Source organism: Hydra vulgaris, chromosome 03 (assembly GCF_038396675.1).
Source record: "Hydra vulgaris chromosome 03, alternate assembly HydraT2T_AEP".
Classification (NCBI taxonomy): Eukaryota; Metazoa; Cnidaria; class Hydrozoa; order Anthoathecata; family Hydridae; genus Hydra; species Hydra vulgaris.
The window spans coordinates 62,362,501-62,383,102 of record NC_088922.1 but is presented as its reverse complement, the minus strand read 5'-3'; the positions used below and the strand labels follow the sequence as shown (position 1 = coordinate 62,383,102).

The 20,602-nt window shown below is 28.8% G+C and overlaps 2 protein-coding genes across 4 annotated transcripts in view; one reads left to right on the top strand and one right to left on the bottom strand.

Moving 5' to 3' along the window:
* LOC100201078 (thioredoxin-related transmembrane protein 2-B) overlaps positions 1-20,602 on the top strand; it is a 45,927-nt gene that overhangs the window by 17,646 nt on the left and 7,679 nt on the right. The window contains exon 1 of one of the 3 annotated variants that reach the window (XM_065793934.1): positions 19,673-19,811. The exons of 1 other annotated variant lie outside the window; for it this stretch is intronic. The gene's annotated coding sequence lies outside the window, so the exon portion shown is untranslated. Of the gene's footprint in view, positions 1-19,672; positions 19,812-20,602 lie in introns of those variants that run through there. One more of the 3 variants, XM_065793935.1, reaches the window with a different exon arrangement.
* Positions 2,009-6,288, bottom strand: LOC136077805 (uncharacterized). The gene is made up of 4 exons (XM_065791962.1): positions 6,093-6,288; positions 2,989-5,795; positions 2,578-2,830; positions 2,009-2,368 (listed from the first exon to the last, which is right to left on the bottom strand). The coding sequence occupies exons 2-4, from the start codon at positions 4,362-4,364 to the stop codon at positions 2,144-2,146; spliced, it is 1,854 nt and encodes a 617-aa protein (XP_065648034.1). The 5' UTR covers positions 4,365-5,795; positions 6,093-6,288; the 3' UTR covers positions 2,009-2,143.

Below are 20,602 nucleotides of genomic sequence, written 5' to 3'. Positions count from 1 at the left end.
ACATTAAGTGTTATCTACTACACTTAAATATCAGGTGTTACCTACCACACCTAAACACATTAAGCCGTTATTTGTTAAATTATTTATTTTTTATTAAAAGCGTTTTTATACGGTTCCTCAAAATGAAAATTATTAAAAATGCTTTTATATGATTTACTCGAATGAGCTAAAGCAATAACATTTTTATAACAAATTTAATCGTAAAAAATATAGTTTCAAGTTAAAAATAAATGACATTGTTAAGAATAGATGACAATTCAAAAATTAATCCCCCTGGGTACAAATGATTTGGATAATCATATGAATGAAAATGCTTCAGAAAATATAGTTAGTGCAGTTGATGATAAAACTGATATGACTGATATGACGCCTAGGTTAAATGGTAAGCGCCAAAAAAAGGCATAAGAGCCCAAAGACGTCTACCATAGAAGGAAAATAACAAAACATTTATTCAAAAATAGAGGCTATTGAGTTTGCAATGTAAATAGTATTTTAGAACAAAACCTTACAAAGAATGAATGAAGTATCCAAAAATCTGCAAGATCCAAAAATAACTTCAGAGGTGTGCTGCGCATTGTTGTCATTATTGGCTGATTATGTTTTCGTTGAAAGATTATTAACATGTTTTTGAAGCACAAGCTAAGTTATAGCTACCTAATGTTGAATATACCCAAAACGGATATCAAATTAGGAAAAATTTTTACGAGGATTCTGAATCAACTAAGAATGTATTTAGTCTTACAGAAAATTTTACAATGTATTTATTTTATAAAATTTTGAACGCGATCTCTTCAAATTAAAACAAAGAGCTGTGGCATATGAAGAAGCTTCCAAAGCTTTTAGGTTTTCGGTTGATATTAGCATTGCCAATAAGAGTTTGAAGAAAAGTATTGAAGAAGTTGTCAAGCAATACCACGGAGATATCAGTATTTCATGAAGTTTTGCGAATCCACAATCTCAAAAAAAGTAATTATCCAAAAACTAATTTGACACATCTATTCCTATATGAGTTAATTGAAAAAAAAGGAACATTTTTCAAACCTAGAGACAACTTTGAAAATTTCTTTATGTTTAATGATAACTAGCGGCTCTAGTGAAAGAAGATTTTCTAAACTAAAATTAATTAAGAGCTATTAAAGATCAACAATGACGCAAAATACTTTAATTACTTTTGCTATAATATCTAATAATCTCAATATATTAAAAACTCTGGACAGATTCTTTGATTAATGACTTTTCAAGAGCAAAAAGTGCAGAAATAAAATTGTATAATTAATTAGTTTTTTATTCACTTGTTTATTCATTTTTGTTTAAAAGCCGTTTTTTCTAAGAATCAGGCAAATTCCTGAAACTGTGGAAGTGACCTCCTCCAAATTGCTTGAATTTTTTATATATTGATCAGAATATAGAGAAAACCTGTTGGGGAAAAAAAAATTTTCAAAAATGTTTCGTTCACTCGGAATCTGGGCTTAAATTTTTGAGATTTTTTAAAAATTTTTAGAAATTTAGTTTTTGCCACCTTTGAACCCATTTTTTTGGCAAGGCTAAAAGTTGCACATAGCTTTTGTAGTTAATATCAGACGTAACCCAAAAGCTCTCTCCAAAAAATATAAAAAAGTTGCGTGACACTGTGCGGTTGGCTAATTATCATAGTTCAAAAGTACAAAATCAATCAGTTTTGTCAACTTTTAATCGGAGTTAATTCTAGCGGCGAAGTGTTGCACACAATTTTTCTTTTAGGATTTGAAATTATCAAAGGTATTGAGTCTAAAAATGCAAAGAAAGTTATGTGATACCTAAGGCCTATTAATATATTAAGGCTTGAAATTGGAAAAAAATGTTTTAGTATACTTACAAAATGAACCATTACGGCAGAGGCGCTTAGTTTTGTAAAAATGTAAACATATCCAACTGTCAATACAAAAAAGTCCTAACATAATAATAATAAAAATTCGTGTGATTTTGTCACACGCATGATATAACATGAATTAAAAACTGAACAAAAATCTAACATCAAGATAACTATATTGCTAATTAAATAAAACATAAATCAAACATTTAAATGTTTTTCCATTTAAAAATTAGTTTTTCATTTAATAATAGAGTCATTTACACACATTATCCACCACATCACACATAATTTCTACTCTGCTGCAGTAAGTTTCTCTAAGAATAATGATATGACTGTATTATAGTCTTCTTCGGATAATGAATAATCGCCACAACCACTGATTAGAAAAGGAGCATTTACTAAACAGATAATTTTATCAGTTTGGTTATTTATCTCCTCGGTAGTAACTGGCCAGCGAAAAGTATTCTTCTCTTGCCCGTTAATCATACAATTAACTCTGATCCCAGTTATAGATACCTAAAAGTATTAGCGCAACATTTAAAATAATATAATAAAGAGTTTATGATTTGTTTAATTTTGCTTACATTCAATAAAACTTGTAAAGTCTTATATAATGTCATTCTGAAATTATTTTTACATTTTATTTATATTCCTTTTATTTTAGAGCATTGTTTTGTAAAACAAAATAAAAACTTGAAACTAATATATACTTTGAATAATATTACCTCCACAATATATCCAATATTCCATTGTTTTTCATATGCAACAGCAACCCAATCATTCACTTTCCATACAAGACAAATTTCTTTTGCAAGATTGGCGATGTCTTCCTCATATTTATTATCATCTTCATTGTCTCCTGCCAGATTAAAGTCATCATTTTCGCCATAAACTTCTTTGTTATCGTTAACCTGACTATTTTCATTATTTTCTGTTGTCGGTTCTACCAGCTTACCTTTTCTTTTCAGGTTACTAAATCTATAACAATATCAATTGTACATATTTTTAAACATATGTAAACAAACACACAAAATTATAACTTTCACCTAAATTTTAATTTCATATTTGTAAAAGAACTATTTAACAGTCAGAAACATAATCTAATTTGCAAAAGTTTTGATAGCAACAATGCCTACCTTGAAAATAAAGATCTTATCTGTTGGCTAGTTACATATTGATCAGGCGGAAGTTCTCTCCTCAGCTGCATGTGAACCTGCTCAGGGCTCATTTTATTACCTGATTCTTCTCCACGAATAAAGTATTTATACAACAGTTCTTTCTGCTGATTTGAAAATCTAAAAGAACTTCGAACTGGTAATGCCCAACCTTGCAATAGAAAAATGTTCATGCAATGTGGTTTGTCTTTTACGGAAGCACTGTTAGAGGATGAAGAAATTGGCATATTTAGTTGTGAAGTAATTTTCCTCTTATGAACAAACGAGTTGCGAACTTTATCCAATGATGTTAATGATTTCGGAACTGTATGAAGACCGGATAGCATGTGTTCTTCTAACTCAGCATCGCTTTCAAATGATAAAGTACAATTCATTTCAGTGCAAAATCTTGATGAATATAATTGCCTGTCACTTCTTTTCTGTTTTTCCTTAAATGGCTTGTTACTCTTAATTGAATTATCTGTTTTGCTATATGGTAACAACAACTTAATCGAGGGTTGAATTTTAAGATTTCCATACTCTTGTTCAATTCCCTCACCGATATTGAAATAACGCCACATCTTCATACTTTTCTCACCAAACTCAAATGAGTGATAGTTGCTAATGTTCTTAATCTTTGGTCCAGTAACTACAGTTTTATCATTGCTAATTTGAGCAACTGCTAATTTTGCATCTTTAGCGCCAAAACTATAATGCATAGCCTTGTGTATATCTTCAGCAGTCAAAAGATTATTACCAGAGTCAACGTAACTCCTTAAAATTGTCTTTAAAACTGCACTCTCCCTGTCACATTGATCTTTTCCACAACAGGGTTCATTATAATCATATCTCAGCAACTTTATATCTCTCTCTTTGCATACATTGTAGATTGCTTCAGCTGAAAGATTTCCCTGATAGCAGCCGGCATTATCAGATTTGGTAAACATTTTCTTGATATGCGGTTGATCAATTCTGAATTGGTCTAAAACTGCAGTGGCTAACGAAACAACATCACCTATTCCCTGATCACACCTATACATTGAAGTAAAGTAAACACGTTTGAATAACTTTCCTGCTATTTTTATGAAGAATATATCCACATGTAAACTCATTCCTTTCTTGCCAAAATACTCTCTTTGGCCCTCTCTGTATCGAACCGGAAGAATTTTTTGACAAAAATCTTTAAGCCAGAAAGCAGTTTCATCGTTTAATTGCTTAAAAGCTTCGATTTTTGCCTTTTTCTGTTGAGAATCTCTCATCAGGTGTTTTATGTAGTTGAATACATCCTTTACAGCAATTTCTAAATCATAAATAGAATCAGCATCGTCAGAATTTTGAATTGTTAGTTCTTTGATCATCTCGATAGCTTTGCACAAATCATAGCAATCGGCACATACCACTTCTGATATCTCTGTGTTGGATTGAAGATTTTTTTCAGATGGATCTGATAAGGCATGTTTTGAGCTATGAGAAGAAATGTTTTAGTCATTGACACTACAATTGGTTTGATAACTTGTTTTCAAATACCTTTTTCCTTTTTCAAGGGCAGCTTCGAGAGATTTAGAACTAAATCTTTGTGCCAATTTTTGTAATGTTTGAAAACCATTCATGCCTGAAGCAGTAACATCATCTAATCCAGCTAAGCTTTTTCGACTTGAAGGTTTTATTGCATGCAATACTTTCCACACACTTGAATCAGATAATGGTATATAATTGTTTTCACTACAACTTTTTCGATAGAACATGATAGCGTGGCTATATTTTGTCGTCAGTATTGCATGCACTATCTTTTGTTCTTCACCGCTGTCGTATTTTAATTTGGTTATTCCATAAGCAACATCATGCAAAATACCGCTTGTAAATATAAAGTCTAAGAAATGTTCACACTTTGTTTGATCAAGACTAGATCGGACGAATACTTTCTTCTCTGGAAATGCCAACCCTTTATGAGATGCGTGTCATTTTCTTGCTGTTTCTATACGATGTTTGGTACACTCAAATGTGTTCATTATAAACTTTTTGGTATACTTGGTATGGTCTAATAATGAGAGGATAACTAACTTTCCCATGGAATCACTTTGCTTATATACTTTCTGAGCACGAATAATTTCAATTGGGAGAGGGCTATTTATTTCATCAACATTTTTACTGTTAAGAAAATCTATAAGTATTTCCTCTTGTCCAGGAGCAACAGCTTCCGCAAATTTTTTCTTTAATAAGTTTTCTAGGCGAACATACTTGCGTTTTAACTTATCTTTAGTAGTATCTTCCAGATATTCGAACTTCCTTTTTAATCTAAATTTTATTGGACTTGCATTAAGAACCTCAGTTACACTCTCACGGCTTCTTAGAGATTCGTCCAAAATCTCCTGTGAAACATTAATTTCACCGGGATCAAATTCTTCATCTGGAGTAGCAGGTGTCATATATGTTTGTTCTTGTTGTGTTTGTGTTTCTGTACATAAATTGGTGTTTTCGTTGACTCTAGATAAAGCAGTTTCTTGCTTTAAATGGGTAAAACACAGCATTGCACCAACTGAAAATACTTCATTGTATCGCTTTGACATTGATATGACGACATGTATTGGTGACGCCCTTAAAGCGGGAGATTTTTTTCCTTTTATATTTAGATGGTAAGGATGAAAGCATGTTTTTGGAGGACTCCATGCAATACCAAACGTGTACCGGTGAAAAGCACATATTTGTTCATCCTTTTCAAGATTTCTTTTAAGTCTATTTGCAATAAGTCCATTTTCTTCCCAAATATTATTATCGTTTAATCGCATGACCTAAAAACAATTTTTTAAACAATTATTAAGTGTGTCATTTAAAGCATTGTTTATAATCTGACTCTTCACGAAAAATGTTTACAAGTTTGAAATACATTGTTGTTATTATTAAAATACAATATTGCAAGAGTGTGATTAATTTAGTGATTATTTATTAAAAGAGTGAGGAATTAATTAAAAGAGCTATTTTTTTTTGTTTAAAGAACTTTGTCTAAAAATCTTATTGCAGAGAAGTTATAAAGTATGTAATTATAAAAATTATATTACAGTCTGCGTAAATTTAAAATACATAATTACCTTTAAGTTGATGAGGTGTTTCTTAACATCAACATCTCCCAGCTGATGAATGTAGAACATTTTGTTTATAATTTTATGTTTTTTGAATGATCCACAATTTCCTTTTGTAAAGCAACAACAGTTTTCATAAAAATATTTGTTTTGTTTCATACTCAACTAAAAACAAGTTCTATTTATGCAGTACCTATTTCTCAATAGCAATGATAAAATATCTACTCTATTTATGCAAATTTTAAAGATCGTTAAAATAAAGTTAAGACATTTTTATGGTAAAGTAAACAACCGCCCACTAACTTGTTTCTCCACAATCGTGATATCAGCGATTCTTCCTCCATTCGATCACCACAAGTTATTTGGTTATGACGTAAATTTAAATAATTCACTTCTGATCATGTATTGTTTTTTATTATTATTTATTTCAATTGTTATGATTTCTATATCATAGTCAGAAACGCTTAAATTTTTTCTTAACATTACGTGCAATGTTTTGTGTAATGCTAAATGCTAATTTTGGATGATAGAAATTTTATTGTGAGCGAAAACCTCATCTGTGTGTCCAAAAAAATATCTCTTCGTACTTAATCATTTTTAACAATTTGTACCTTTATTTTTAACTTAATATCTAAAGATCACACGAATTTTTTTTATTATTATGTTAGGACCTTTTTGTATTGACAGTTGGATATGTTTACATTTTTACAAAACTAAGCGCCTCTGCCGTAATGGTTCATTTTGTAAGTATACTAAAACATTTTTTTCCAATTTCAAGCCTTAATATATTAATAGGTCTTAAGTATCACATAACTTTCTTTGCATTTTTAGACTCAATACCTTTGATAATTTCAAATCCTAAAAGAAAAATTGTGTGCAACACTTCGCCGCTAGAATTAACTCCGATTAAAAGTTGACAAAACTGATTGATTTTGTACTTTTGAACTATGATAATTAGCCAACCGCACAGTGTCACGCAACTTTTTTATATTTTTTGGAGAGAGCTTTTGGGTTACGTCTGATATTATCTACAAAAGCTATGTGCAACTTTTTGCCTTGCCAAAAAAATGGGTTCAAAGGTGGCAAAAACTAAATTTCTAAAAATTTTTTAAAAAATCTCAAAAATTTAAGCCCAGATTCCGAGTGAACGAAACATTTTTGAAAATTTTTTTTTCCCCAACAGGTTTTCTCTATATTCTGATCAATATATAAAAAATTCAAGCAATTTGGAGGAGGTCACTTCCATTGACTGCCTGATTCTTACAAAAAATGACTCTTAAGCAATTTGTGTTCAAATATAATACAAAAAAAAAAAAAAGGTTTTTTGAAAACCTCAACTTCTTCCATAAAAAACTATATATATTCATATATATATATATGAATATATATATATATATATATATATATATATATATATATATATATATATATATATATATATATATATTCATATATATATATATATATATATATATATATATATATATATATATATTCATATATATATATATATATATATATATATATATATATATATACGCACACACACTTACACACACGCAGATATATATGCTAATAATTTTATGTTAAGTTTATATATAAAAAATTAGTTTCTTTTTTAAACAAAAGATGAAGACATACTGTTATATTATAAGATAAATAATATTTTAAATTTGAATAAAATATCATACCTATTATAACTCTATCAATGATCTTTTATGTTTTTGTTCATTAATTTGAAATTTTTTTACTCCAAATAATAAACTTAGATGTTCCCTATTCAATGCATACAAGTTTGTTTTCCAAGTTATACAAATGTTTTTCTCGACAACACTTTTTGTCTGGTATAGGTAAAACTTATAATTGAGATATTGTAAAAGATATGTTTAACTTCATTAGGAAATCGAGAAGTTAAATTTCATGCGACAATTATCAAAATAGATAAAGAAGTTAATTTTAATCGTTTTAAAAATAAATGAAGACCGTCTTATTTTTTTGATGCAGGTTGTTATAGTAAAACAAAAACGCCGATTTTTTCTTCGTTTGTAATTTACTATTTCGAACAACAAACTTTGACGTTCTCTAGTCTTAGCTGACAAACTTTTTTATATTTTGTATCTTGTTTATGCTTTTATCTTTATTGTTTATTATTTTGTTCATACTTTTAATCATTTATTTTTGAAAAAATTATAAATTTTAGTTTTTGCTGTTTATTTAATGGAATGCGTTAGAAAAGCAGTAGTTTTTACTAAAAACGTACATCCTGAATAATATTTGTATTAACTTAAATATCCCGAGAGCAAGTAAAACGTAAATAGTTCTTAAACTATTTGTAAATATGAGAACTCCACTATTTACGCAAGAGGATAAAGTAAAATGAGCTTTTCGAGAGATTTAAATTTATATTTACAAAAATGGTATCATGTTCATTTATAAATTATAAATCATCCAGAGCATTTTTAGCATCAGCTCGGCCGAAAATATATTTTCAAACACCATAAGTTTGCCACACAAGATTACGTCACATAACTCTAGTCCATTGCAAAATGCAATGTTTTTCGAGCTTATTTAATCCTATAAGATACAAAACTTTTGCCCTTAATTTTTATCTCACAATTTTGAAACTTATCATGAAGTAAAAGAAATATCAAAAACAAACATATTAAAACCACTGAAAGAAATCTACGACTGCTTACGAAACGCGAAATACTTACTGAAATGTATCGTGAAAGGAATAATGTGTAACATGGAATTAAAAACAAATATGAAGACTTCCCCAATCAAAACATAAATAAGAAAACAATTTGCTTGTCATTTTGTGATAAAAACATAAGAAGTTAGTTAGTTATGTAAATATTCACATTTTGACCAAACTTTAATCCGATTTGCAAATCAAATTTTTTCCTAAAAATGCGGCATGTCAGGTAATAACAATAGACCATGTACAATACATATCCTTATCAAGAACGTTAAACAAGATTTACATGGGTTTAAACAAGTTTTTTTTATGTGTAAAATTATTTTATAGGCGAGACTTCGTCAAGTTACAGTTTTTCTTATAGCTTTCTCCGAAAACATAATTAAAAAGGCGTATATACCATATATTTTTTTCTGGTTAAACTATACATTTATTCTCAACAGTACTCAATTGACTTGAAAATTATGACATAAACTGTTCTGTTGTGGGTCGGGGCCAGCTTTAATAAAATATAGTCGGGGCCGGGTTTGGGACCTGGGCTGCATTTTTTTTTTTTTTCAAAATTCATGTTATATTTTGTGTATACCCTACGGGCATTTGTATTTAAAAGTTACGTTATAAATGTCTTTTAAACGTTCTTTACGGAAGAATGTTTCGGAAAAGTTTAAAAGACGTTTAAAATACATTTAGAACGTAACTTTTATAAACAAATGCCCGCTGGGTATATGCATATGTAAACATCATATTTTTTTTTTTTTTAATTTTAATTTTTTGTTTTAGGTAAATTTTTGCAAAAAGTCTCATTTTTAGCCAGGGTCGGTGCCCCAGTCACTTACTAGTTATACTTAATTGTTTCTGACGTAATCAAGATTGTTTCTGAATTCAAACTGTGTTTTTATTATTAATTTTTATTATCAGTATTGTCTACATTGCAATCAGAGTAATGATTTTCCTCCTGCCAGCACAAGAAAACATAGGCTTTATATACCATATTGTAGGTGTAAATTTGCTCATAGATGGCTTTAATAAAAACTTTAAAAAATTGACATTGTTTTGGTCTCAGATAATAACAAATTTAATAAAATGGAGGAAGAGTCAGAATGCACTTTTCTTGATAATACAACTTACTTAATGACTATTTAACGTAACTTTGTCAAAAGTTTAAAGATTCCACAGATTTATGATGAGCTAGTCACCTGACAACTCAAAAAAACAGTTAGCTAGGTTGGTACTAAGAGACTAATTTGCCTTCTTTTTAATGAGTTTTTTTAGGGAAATTATTAAAACATGTATCAGTTTTAAAGAATACTGTTATTTGAAAATATTTATAAGATATAATAAGTTGTTTGAACTTGTTGTATCATTTAGAATAAGTTTTTTTTTGATTATTTTGCAGTTGTCTGTATGCTGACAACTATAAAATACTCAGAGTTATCTAATCAAACAAAGACATCATAAAACTCCAAGCCGACATCAATAAAGCAGGGAAGTGGTCATATGTCTTTTAATGTTGATAAATGCAAATTCATTCTCAACAATCACAACCACAACAAAAAATCAATTGCAATCCTTTCAATGAACAAAAACTGTCGGCCAACTGCACCAGCTATTGTGCACAACATCTGAGCGAAGTTTAGACGTTGTAACGACTGATGATTTAAAGATTAGAAAACAAGTATGCACGGGCGCATTAGCTGGCAACCGTATACTTGGCATGTTCATAAGTGCTTTTCAAGGCAGCAATCCAAATCCGAGCAAGTTCAGCATCTAGTCACAAAACATCTCAACCGTGAAGTACTTACCATTCACTCAGCGACTATGAAGAATAAACCTGACTATGCTAACCAAACGAAGAGCAAGAAGAGATCTTATTAAATAGTACAAAATCAACACCAAAATTGACATAGTTAACTTCGCGGTTCTTCAGCATAAATATGTCAACGTTCTTAAAATACAGTTTCCGAGCTCATAGATCCATAACAACTCAAACCACAACTTGTTCGAAACTGCAAAAAAATACAACTTCCTCATCAATCGTGTGGTCACACCATCAAACGCTTTAACCGATACGTAGTGAACTCAAAACTTTTAAATAACTTCAAACGCGAACTGTTTTTTTATAACAACTTAACTGTAATTTTTAAAGCTAAAGACTGTATTTTCATCAGAGAGCGGCCTAGAGTACTGTTCTTCATCAATAACTTGTAAACTTTTATTGATTGTAAATAAATTAAAACTATATATTTTCATTAATTTCAAATAATTGCCAACAGTTAAAAACTTATTATTAATAGTGCCCATTTGCTTTTGCACTGCAGACAGTAATTTCAAATAGGTATTTTTGTTAATTTTACAAAACTCCAAAAAGAAATAGAAAAGATTAGTTTTCATTTTGTAGATTTTCAACGATATTATGACTCATTTTAATTTGCAAACTAAATGTTTACTAAATGTTTCCTTTGATGAATACCTGTAAAAAAATGTCTAATCTCACGATTAGATTTATTCATCAACAAATTTACAGTAGGCATCTTTTACAAAGTCACCTTCTCCTTTACTTGGGTGAAGCGATAAAGATTACTCTTTTTTTTTTTCTCGATTTGCTGATCACTATATTATTGTTGTAAATTAACTATCTTTTAAAACAGTGATAAACAGTACCGAATTTAAATAAGACCCTAGGCACTGAAACTTTTGGTGACCCCATTTTTTTCATAATTTTTTTAAAATTTCTCTATCATTATTTAAATGACGAGTTTTATTTTGTTTTGAACTAAGAAAAAGTCATAGATTAAAAATGTATAGAAATATATCATTAATTACTATAATAAAGTTAAACTATAATAAAAATTAATTTAAATTACATTAATGTTTAATTGACAATATAACTTTTACTTTTTCACGATAAAACTTTCATTTTTTGACAATAAAACAATATAGTAGGCAGCCGTGGCGCAAACAAAGAATCCGTGGTTCAAACTCCACCTCTGGGTAAGTTTTCTTAATTAAATGCTCATCCGTGGTGCTCTGTGATAAAACTGAAAGGACTTCTCGGGGCACCTAAATTAAAAAATAATAAAAAAAAATTGTTAAATTTAAAAAGATAGAATTTTAAATTTCAGAAACATTACATTGTTAGGGGTCTCTGATCATCGGGGCCCCGGACCATGGCTTTGTTTAACCTATCGATTAATCCAGCACTAATAATAAATAACTTTTGATACTAGCTTTAAGCTGTATTGCAAACACTTTGTGTCGTTAAAGTGAAATAAGGAGTCTAAATTTTCATTACAATTTTTAATTTTATTTTAAATAAATAATAAAGTAAGAAAAAACTAAAAACCATTAATGTTTGAGTTTTCGTCTCTGGTTTAGATCGTCTGAACAGAGAAAATTTTCTTCCGGTAAAAAACTTTTCAAAATTAACTGAGCAGTTTTACGGCAAAAAAGTAATTTGAACTTATAATTTCAGTGCAAACATATCAAATTGTTTGTTGTAAAATATTTGTCTAACAACATTTACAAAAGTTTTTATAATTTTTATTTTTATTACTTTTGTTTCACAAAAATAAATTTATATTTTACAATATGGAAATTAACTTTAATACCTTTCAACAGAGACAACATTAAAATCACTGGAGTTTTTTTAATACTTTGTTCTAAGTATTTTTTGGTTGCACATTTATTTGACGTTAATATGACAGACACACATAAGCGTAGAGTTTTACTTTTTCCGGATCGGGCTCAAACTAATCGGTGGGAGTTGAAAATCTATAATAATAACTAGCCTTTTTAATAGGCATAAAAACGTAATTATTTTTCTAAAGTAAAATGGGTGGCACGCATTACAAGCTCATCGATCAAAGTATCAAGATTAAGTGGCATTACTGCGATAGCAACTTATTATATAAGTCATGAGTTCGTCCCCATTTTGAGTATGGAGCAGTTATATGGAACCCCCATTGGAAAAGAGAAATCAATAGGCTTGAAAATGTTCAAAATAAATTGAGCAAAATATCATGTCTAGCTAGTTATGGTCATAAAGAAAGCAAACTTAAAACTAAAATTACCCTCATTAGAAAACAGAAGAAGGGTGATTTAATCAAAATGTTTAAATTAATAAAATAAATTGACGAAATAAATTTCCATAACCCAAATAAATATATTAATACTAATGGTTGAGCTAGAGGCCATAAATTAAAAATACATAAAGATTCAATAAAAACACACAATTTAAAAGTTTAATACAATAAGACACAATTTTTTCTCTAATAATATTGTAAATGACTAGAATGTACTAACACAAGAAATTATTGAGCCAACAAACATAAATCAATTTAAGAACCACATCGATAAACATTTCAAATTTTAAACTTCAAATCTTCAAATCTTGTGTATTGTTTTAATAGTTTTTGGTTTATTTTAATAGGTTTTGGTTAAACTTTTTGGTTGTTATAGACTGAAAATCTACGTAATTTCAGTTTCAACTCATATGAGTTACAGCGTCATTTTTATTTTATTCTATATACGAAACAACGCGTGGTTAGAAGACATGCAAAGGAGAGCCACAATATACAAGGGGGAAAAGAAATCTGAACAGGCGTCTATTTAAAATAAATTTTATTGATAAGACTGTAGCAGTTGAAGATGTTCAAAATGCTATTAAAATAAAATTAAAAAGGCGTGCACTCCTTAGATATCGTGCTATGCATGAAAAATTTAGAGAGTTTCAATACTTTTTCATTAAGTTTAACCTTGGTAAGGGCTACCATTTTAGTAGGATAGGAGCCCTTAAAGTCTCCCTTAACCTTCAGAAATGTCTTCAGACTCAGACGGGAGCGCCCGTAAGCTCCATTTTGGCTCAGAATTACATTACGATGATCCTACTATGTTTCTAAACCTTTAGTTGTTAAACTCTGCAGGGTAAGGTACTCTATTTTTCTATAATTTTACTCTTTCTGAAATCTTCTTTTTGTGACGCCATTTTATCTTTTAAGATAAACAATCGTTTACATTTCAACTTATGTTTTTTTACACGGCATTTGTAAATAAATTTTAAGCGAAAAGATGGTAAAGCGAATTTTTTCTTTCTTTTTTTTTCTCAACAATCAATCGACTCATACAATCTAGCTCGACAAAAATCAATTCAAGGAACCAGTTAGTAGGGGAAGTTGGGTCACAGTGGATCGAATTTCTTTATTTTTTAAATTGAGCAAAAGTTAAAATATGTACTTTGTTTTTTTCAAGATAAAAAGATTGAGATATATGTCCTTCATGATAAGAAATCACTAAAACCAAAATTTTTTTCATCCAATTACTCAGAGAAAGCTTTAAAGTGAGTTCTGTTATGTTATTCATTGTGCCCCAGTACTAGGGCACACTGAATAAATAAACACAGCCATGAATTAATGATAATGAATAGGGGCATAGCTAAATAACTTTGAGGATGAGAGAGTACACTATACTTTTGGCATACTTTTATTAATTAGATTAGAAAAAATAGACATTTTGATAATTGAGAAGAAAAAATTTTTTTATTGATAACATAACTTATAAAAATATTTAAAAATTAAAAAATTATTCAAATATTATTCATAACTTAAAACTAATAAATTCATTTTCATTTAGTTTGTTAAAAATGCAAAAATTTAATCTTTAAGGTCATAAGTGGGGCATAATGAATCAACCTGTTCACTGTACCATAATAAATCAAGTTTAAGTCTAATCTCTTGGGACATAAATGTTGCGAGAAGAAAAGCTAAACTACTAAAAAGAATCACAAATATCAATAATGAAAAACTTCAACTTTTGAGATTATATCAAGCATGGTCTCCATAACAAACATAAGGACGGCAAGAAAATTTACTTTAGTTAGCTAAAAACAAATAATACCTACCAATAACAGTTAGTCAATAATTATTTGGTAACAACTATAAGTAAAAATGGCTGATATATGAACCCAAAAATGATTACATTATCAAGATGAAAAAAATTCTAATCTCTGAGAAAATGCCTCATATTCACTGTGTCCCTCGATCCACTATACCCCAACTTTCCCTAGATATTTCCATCATATTACTGAATACTCCCTAGTGAAAAAATCAAAATATTAATTATAGCACGCATTTTTAAATGTTAAATCATTAGCGCTCAAGTGTCACTTAATGATAAACATATTTTTGTAAAAAATAATAGCTGCAATTTTGATGCGTAACAATAACTTATTTATTGTGAATAATAATTAACTTTGCTGGGATGAATTTTACATTAGAGGGTATGTACTTTGTGTTTTATTGAAAACTTATTTAAAATAATTGGCATAAATGATATTCTGTAGATTTAAAGTTGCAATTTCTTTTTTGTTTTATAATTTTCAAAGCGTGTAACTAATTTTATCCAAATATATCCTGACTGATTTTTTTATATATTATAACCGCAACAATAAGGCGTCTAAATATTTGAATGCCCGCGTCTGCCCTTTTCATTTTTATTTAATTTTTTTCAGATCTAGTGTATTCTATTACAAAATCGGAGTTATTTGAAGAATGGCAAAAACATACAAAGGAAGAACGAAGTATTTTTTTGTGTGACTTTATTTTGAAAGACTATACTACAGAAGATGTTTCTGTAGTATAGTCTTTCAAAATAAAGTTAAAAAAATACAGTTAAAAATGGCAAGCATATCCGCTAAATTTGCGTAAAAGTGGAATACAGCCAATAGAAATATGGATCATTTTTTAAATAAAAATTAGTTAGAGTGCAATAGTTTAGAATTTAAAATAAATTTTCATTGTTCCTGTGCTTTCACAAGATCTGAAGGAAGTCGGCCTCAAGGTTGGCTAAAGAAAAACTTTGAAGACTCATCTTTAAAAACCAAAGGACCTAGAGTTAAGACTTATTGTAATCGTGGAGTGCCGATGAATTAACAACTGCTGCTGAAATAGCACATCGTTTATCGGGTCAAAGAAACGTAGCTAATTCTATTAGAAAAAGTAAAGAAACCTTAGTGCGAAGAAAATCTACTGATTTTATTTGGGGTAGCAGGTAGTTGAGTAGCAATGTGGCACTTGCTTATTATGTAGGTTCTAAGTGTACTAGTCACTCTTATAAACAAACAAGAAAGTGATCAATGAAAGCAGAGCATGAAGTGTTTCCGTCTTACTATAATTTATGTAAATCCAAAAGGTTGTGTTACCCTCCAGAAGAATTTATTTCTATCTCAGAAGCACGAGCTGAAATTAAACTTCAAGCCATTCTGAATAAAACAACAGAACTTTTAATTGAAACACTAAGTCAATTTCCGAAAAATGCATCCTCTAATTTGCCGCTTGCATTAATAAGCAAATGGGGATGTGAAGGAAATTCTGGCCACAATGCCTATAAACAAAGATTTGAGAACTCCGATGTTAATGATGAGTTTTTGTTTGTGTTCGCGTTTGTCCCGTTGAGATTGAGTGATGACTCTAATACTAATATTTGGCAAAATCCTCGACCATTGTCAACACTTTATTGCCGACCAATTAATTCCATATTTTCAAAAGAAACACAGGAATTTACTGTAATAGAAACTGACAAAGTTTTAAAGGAAATATCTGAACTTCTTCCAACAATTTGTACTGTTAGTGAATTTAAATTTATTGTGAAACACAATCTGTTACTTAGACAGTCGGAAAAGTATGCAATGCTTTAACCGATACGGGCTCTACACAAAAATATTATATTTGTGGTGCTACTCCAAAAATGATGAATGGTAATTAAAAGGTATGATTGATAAAAAAAGAAAATTACAATTTTGGTCTGTCTACATTGCATGCTTGGATACGTACTTTTAAATGCTTGCTACACATTAGCTACCGTTTAGACTTTAAAAAGAGGTAAGTTAGAGGCAATGAGGATAAATGTCGTATCAGAAAACGTTCGGAAGACATTAGGCAAAAGTTTAGAAAACAAATGGGAATTATTGTGGATAGACCAAAACCTCATTATGGCAATACAAATGATGGCAACACAACTTGCAGTTTTTTTTTAAATCCAGAAAAGAGCGGAGAGATTACAGGATTAGACGTCAAATCAATTAAAAAATTCAGTGTTTTATTAAGAACGCTATCCATGACATTGACATTGATTGTGTCAAATTCGAAAATTTTATATATTTCTACAAATATGGATTTGCTGAATATGCTCTTAACAACATCTGAATTTGATTGTTTCGGCTCCAAGAATAGGAAATTGAAACTTGTCTGATTAATCAAACGATGAGTCATCTGAAGATTCAAGTGATGAATGTTTGGTGAATTTAAACGACAAGTTTTATGATAACTAAATATAAAACTTATTGTATAATATTATGTATATTTGTTTTATAAACATATTTTTTCTTTTTTGCTTAATTTTTTTATTATAACAGTGGTTGTTGCAATGAGGGGGAATGAGGGGGAGGGGTTGTAGGCGAGGAGTTTTCTTCCTGCAAAAAAAATTCCAAGTTATTAAAACCAATGTAGTTATTTGATAAAACAACAAAATATTATTTATTTCAACCTTTCATGATAGAACAATGGAATTCGTGAGCTAAATATTTTTGTCCAGCTTGATTGTATGAAACGATTCACTATGCGTTGCATGAAATGTATATAGGGCTGTTTGGGGCGGTTCGGCAAATTTACGGTATATTTTCTTTTTTTTTTATTTATGTTTATATATGCATATCATTTTTGAAATTATACCTAATAAATTTTATTATATACCTGTATGTTTGTTTACATTTTTGCCTCCCGAGAAAATGATTACTTGGTTCAAAACAGCAGGTTAACTCCTATTTATTTTAACGACAATCAAATTCAGGTAATTAAAAACACGGGCCAACAAAAATTTACTTTTTAAACTTTTTTTTGCATACGATATGTTTTTCTCATAGCATTCTATAAATATGCAAATATATTAACATCAAATATGCAATCCTTTTTTTTCTATCATGTCAAGTTTTAAAGATATTAGGGTTCCAATCCCTAATATTAGGGAAAAATCCATAATATTGTCAAAAATAAAAACTTCTTTAAATGTATGTCAATCTTTTGTTTGTTTGTTTTTTTACAAGGATTTTAGAAAAGATAAATATTTTTATTAAAGAATTATTAGAAAAATGTAGTAAAAAGCGCTAAAAAGTATAAAAATAAACTTAAAAAAATGATAAATATTTATTTTTATTAAAGCGTGTACACGAAATAAATGTGAAAGTAGAAAAACAACTAAAAAAAAGTACTCTTCAGTTTTTATTTCAAACCAAGTAATAACTTTAATACAATAATATAAGAAAATCAAACATAAAAAAAATTCAAATTATTCCTGAGGGAATTTAATTTCGAGCTTTTGCTTTGGTGGTTCCCATAAGCTTGCGCACAGAATAAGAGTCAAAACCGTTTGGTGCTTTTTTAAATGATATTTTAATATCTTTAATGTTTCTAAAAGAAAATTTTTCACTTTTTTTTAAATAATAGCCCAGTATTTTTCAACAACTCTCAATTCTGGGCAGTTTAGAGGATTTTCTGTTTTAAGCACAAGTTTCGCATATTTTTAATACCATTCCATGCTAGTTTACAATAATGACTTGAAGCTAAATCAGGGCAGAACACAGGTCTGTTATCGTGTGATCTAATGAGAGGTATAGGGTTTTTTTGTAAACACTCTTTAACATATATTTGACCAGAAAGTGTGAGCTGAGAAATTTAAGGTGCTGATTTTTTGCCGCAACTGCAAATAGCTTGCCAAATCAAGGCCCCCTTTTTTTTTTTTTTTTTTTTAGCGAACTTATCTTGTTTTGTGTATATAAATTTCTTATCTGTTTTTCCTCTATATTTGACAATATAATCTGACAGCAGAGGAATTTGTTGATGATCGTACTTGATGTAAGTTTCATCGTCTTCAATAATACTGAAATATTTAGAAACAAAGTTGTCATACAATTTTCTGCTGCGGGTTCTTGCACTTTTTTATTGAGTTTCAGAACGGTTGGGCACTTTTGGGATTTGAAAAAATGAAAACCATGTTTATTTCGAGCTTTTACTACAAAACTATGAGGAAGTTTTAAGTTAAATCGAAAAATTAAAACATTTTTTTTGAAACCGCAACACGTTGTAAACAAAATATAAAACAATTAAAAAGATTTTCATATATATCCACTGAAAAAAAATTACGTACTTGCTCTTTTAAATTAATTTCGTGTACATGCTTTACAAACTAGCATTATTTTTGAAATCTCTGTGAAAAAACGCTACTTTTGAAACCCAGGTTGACACTTTTGAACAGGTTTTTTTTTTGTTGATAATATTAGGGATTTTACCCCAAATATTTCGGATTAGAACCCTAATATCTTTAAAACTTAACGAGATAGAAGAAAAAGGATTGCATATTTTAAATCAGAATGAGGAATTCTATAAGAAAAAAATATTGCATCAACAACAAAAAAAAGTGGCCTTGTAATTTTTGGCCATGGTCTGGGCTTTGGCCTTGTAACGTGTGGCCTTGCTACTTTTTGCCTTGTTAACAACACTGGCGCTTAAGTGTAAAATGTAAAATCTTTAAATAGACATAAAATCTTTAAATAGTTTATTTTAAAAGTGGCATAAACTACTCGTTTTTAAACAGAGATTTTTAAAGGTTTGTGTTTTAATAAATACCTGTAACTAGCAAAACTTTTTTCCAAAATATCTTAAAAATTGTTAACACAATTGGTTTAAATTATTTCCCAAATAAAGAGATGTTGTTATATTGTAATCATTGTTATCAATAACTTGATTTTTTTTTTAAAAGGTGGCTAATGCCACTTTTAAAATAAACGGCTGAAATTTCAAAATAAAGTTTATCAAAATGAGACAAAAAAATAAGTGAAAACGCGTAGAACAGTTACATGTAAAATCCACGAAGGCAAGTTAAAAAACTTTAAACGATTGAGCTGATGCATTAGCAGTTTTCAGCAGTAATGAGAGGAATAGCGAAAAAACTATCGAAAATATAATTACTTAAAAAAAGGGACAGTAAGTAAAAGATAATAAAATTTTGAACAAAATAAAAGTTAATAATGTTGTTTTTTTTAATGTTTTTTGCAAGTATATTTTTTATTTTTAGTTTAATTATTTATATATCTTTGTAAAAAATGTGTTGGTAAAAATACTTCATTTAAAATGTTACCGCTTTTTATTTTTAATAGCATAAACATAATGCTTTTCATATATGTATACTTTTTATATAAGTAATCTTAAAAACAACTTTTTATTAGATTATTACAAAAATATATTTAACAATTAAAAACATTTTTATTACAGTGTTTTCTGCTAATACTATTGATCTGTTTTTTGTTCAAGTTTTTAAAAAACTACTACATTTAAAGAATTTAGGAGTACTTAATGATTGTAATTTTGGAAACTTGAAGTGTTAAATTTTCATAGTATTAAAATGTATTCATAAATATAATAAAAAACTTTAAAATAAATTTCAGCATAATCTAATTATTAAATAATAAATAAACTAAGCTTTTTGCATTACTTTGAATTTTGAGAAATCGTTTATTTTGACTTTGTTTACAGGCAATATTGTTTATTCTTAAGACGATGTTTATGAGCTCTAATTTAACAGCTAAAATGTACTTAATATAATGTACTTATACTTTTATTACCATAATGTTGTTTTTAGAATAATTTTACTTTGTCTTGTTCTATTTTTATACTTAAAAGTAACCTATTTAACCATTGTTGTCTATATGTGCTCAAGTATAGCCTACTAAATATATATATATATATTTTTTTTATTTTATTTCATTTCACCTCCC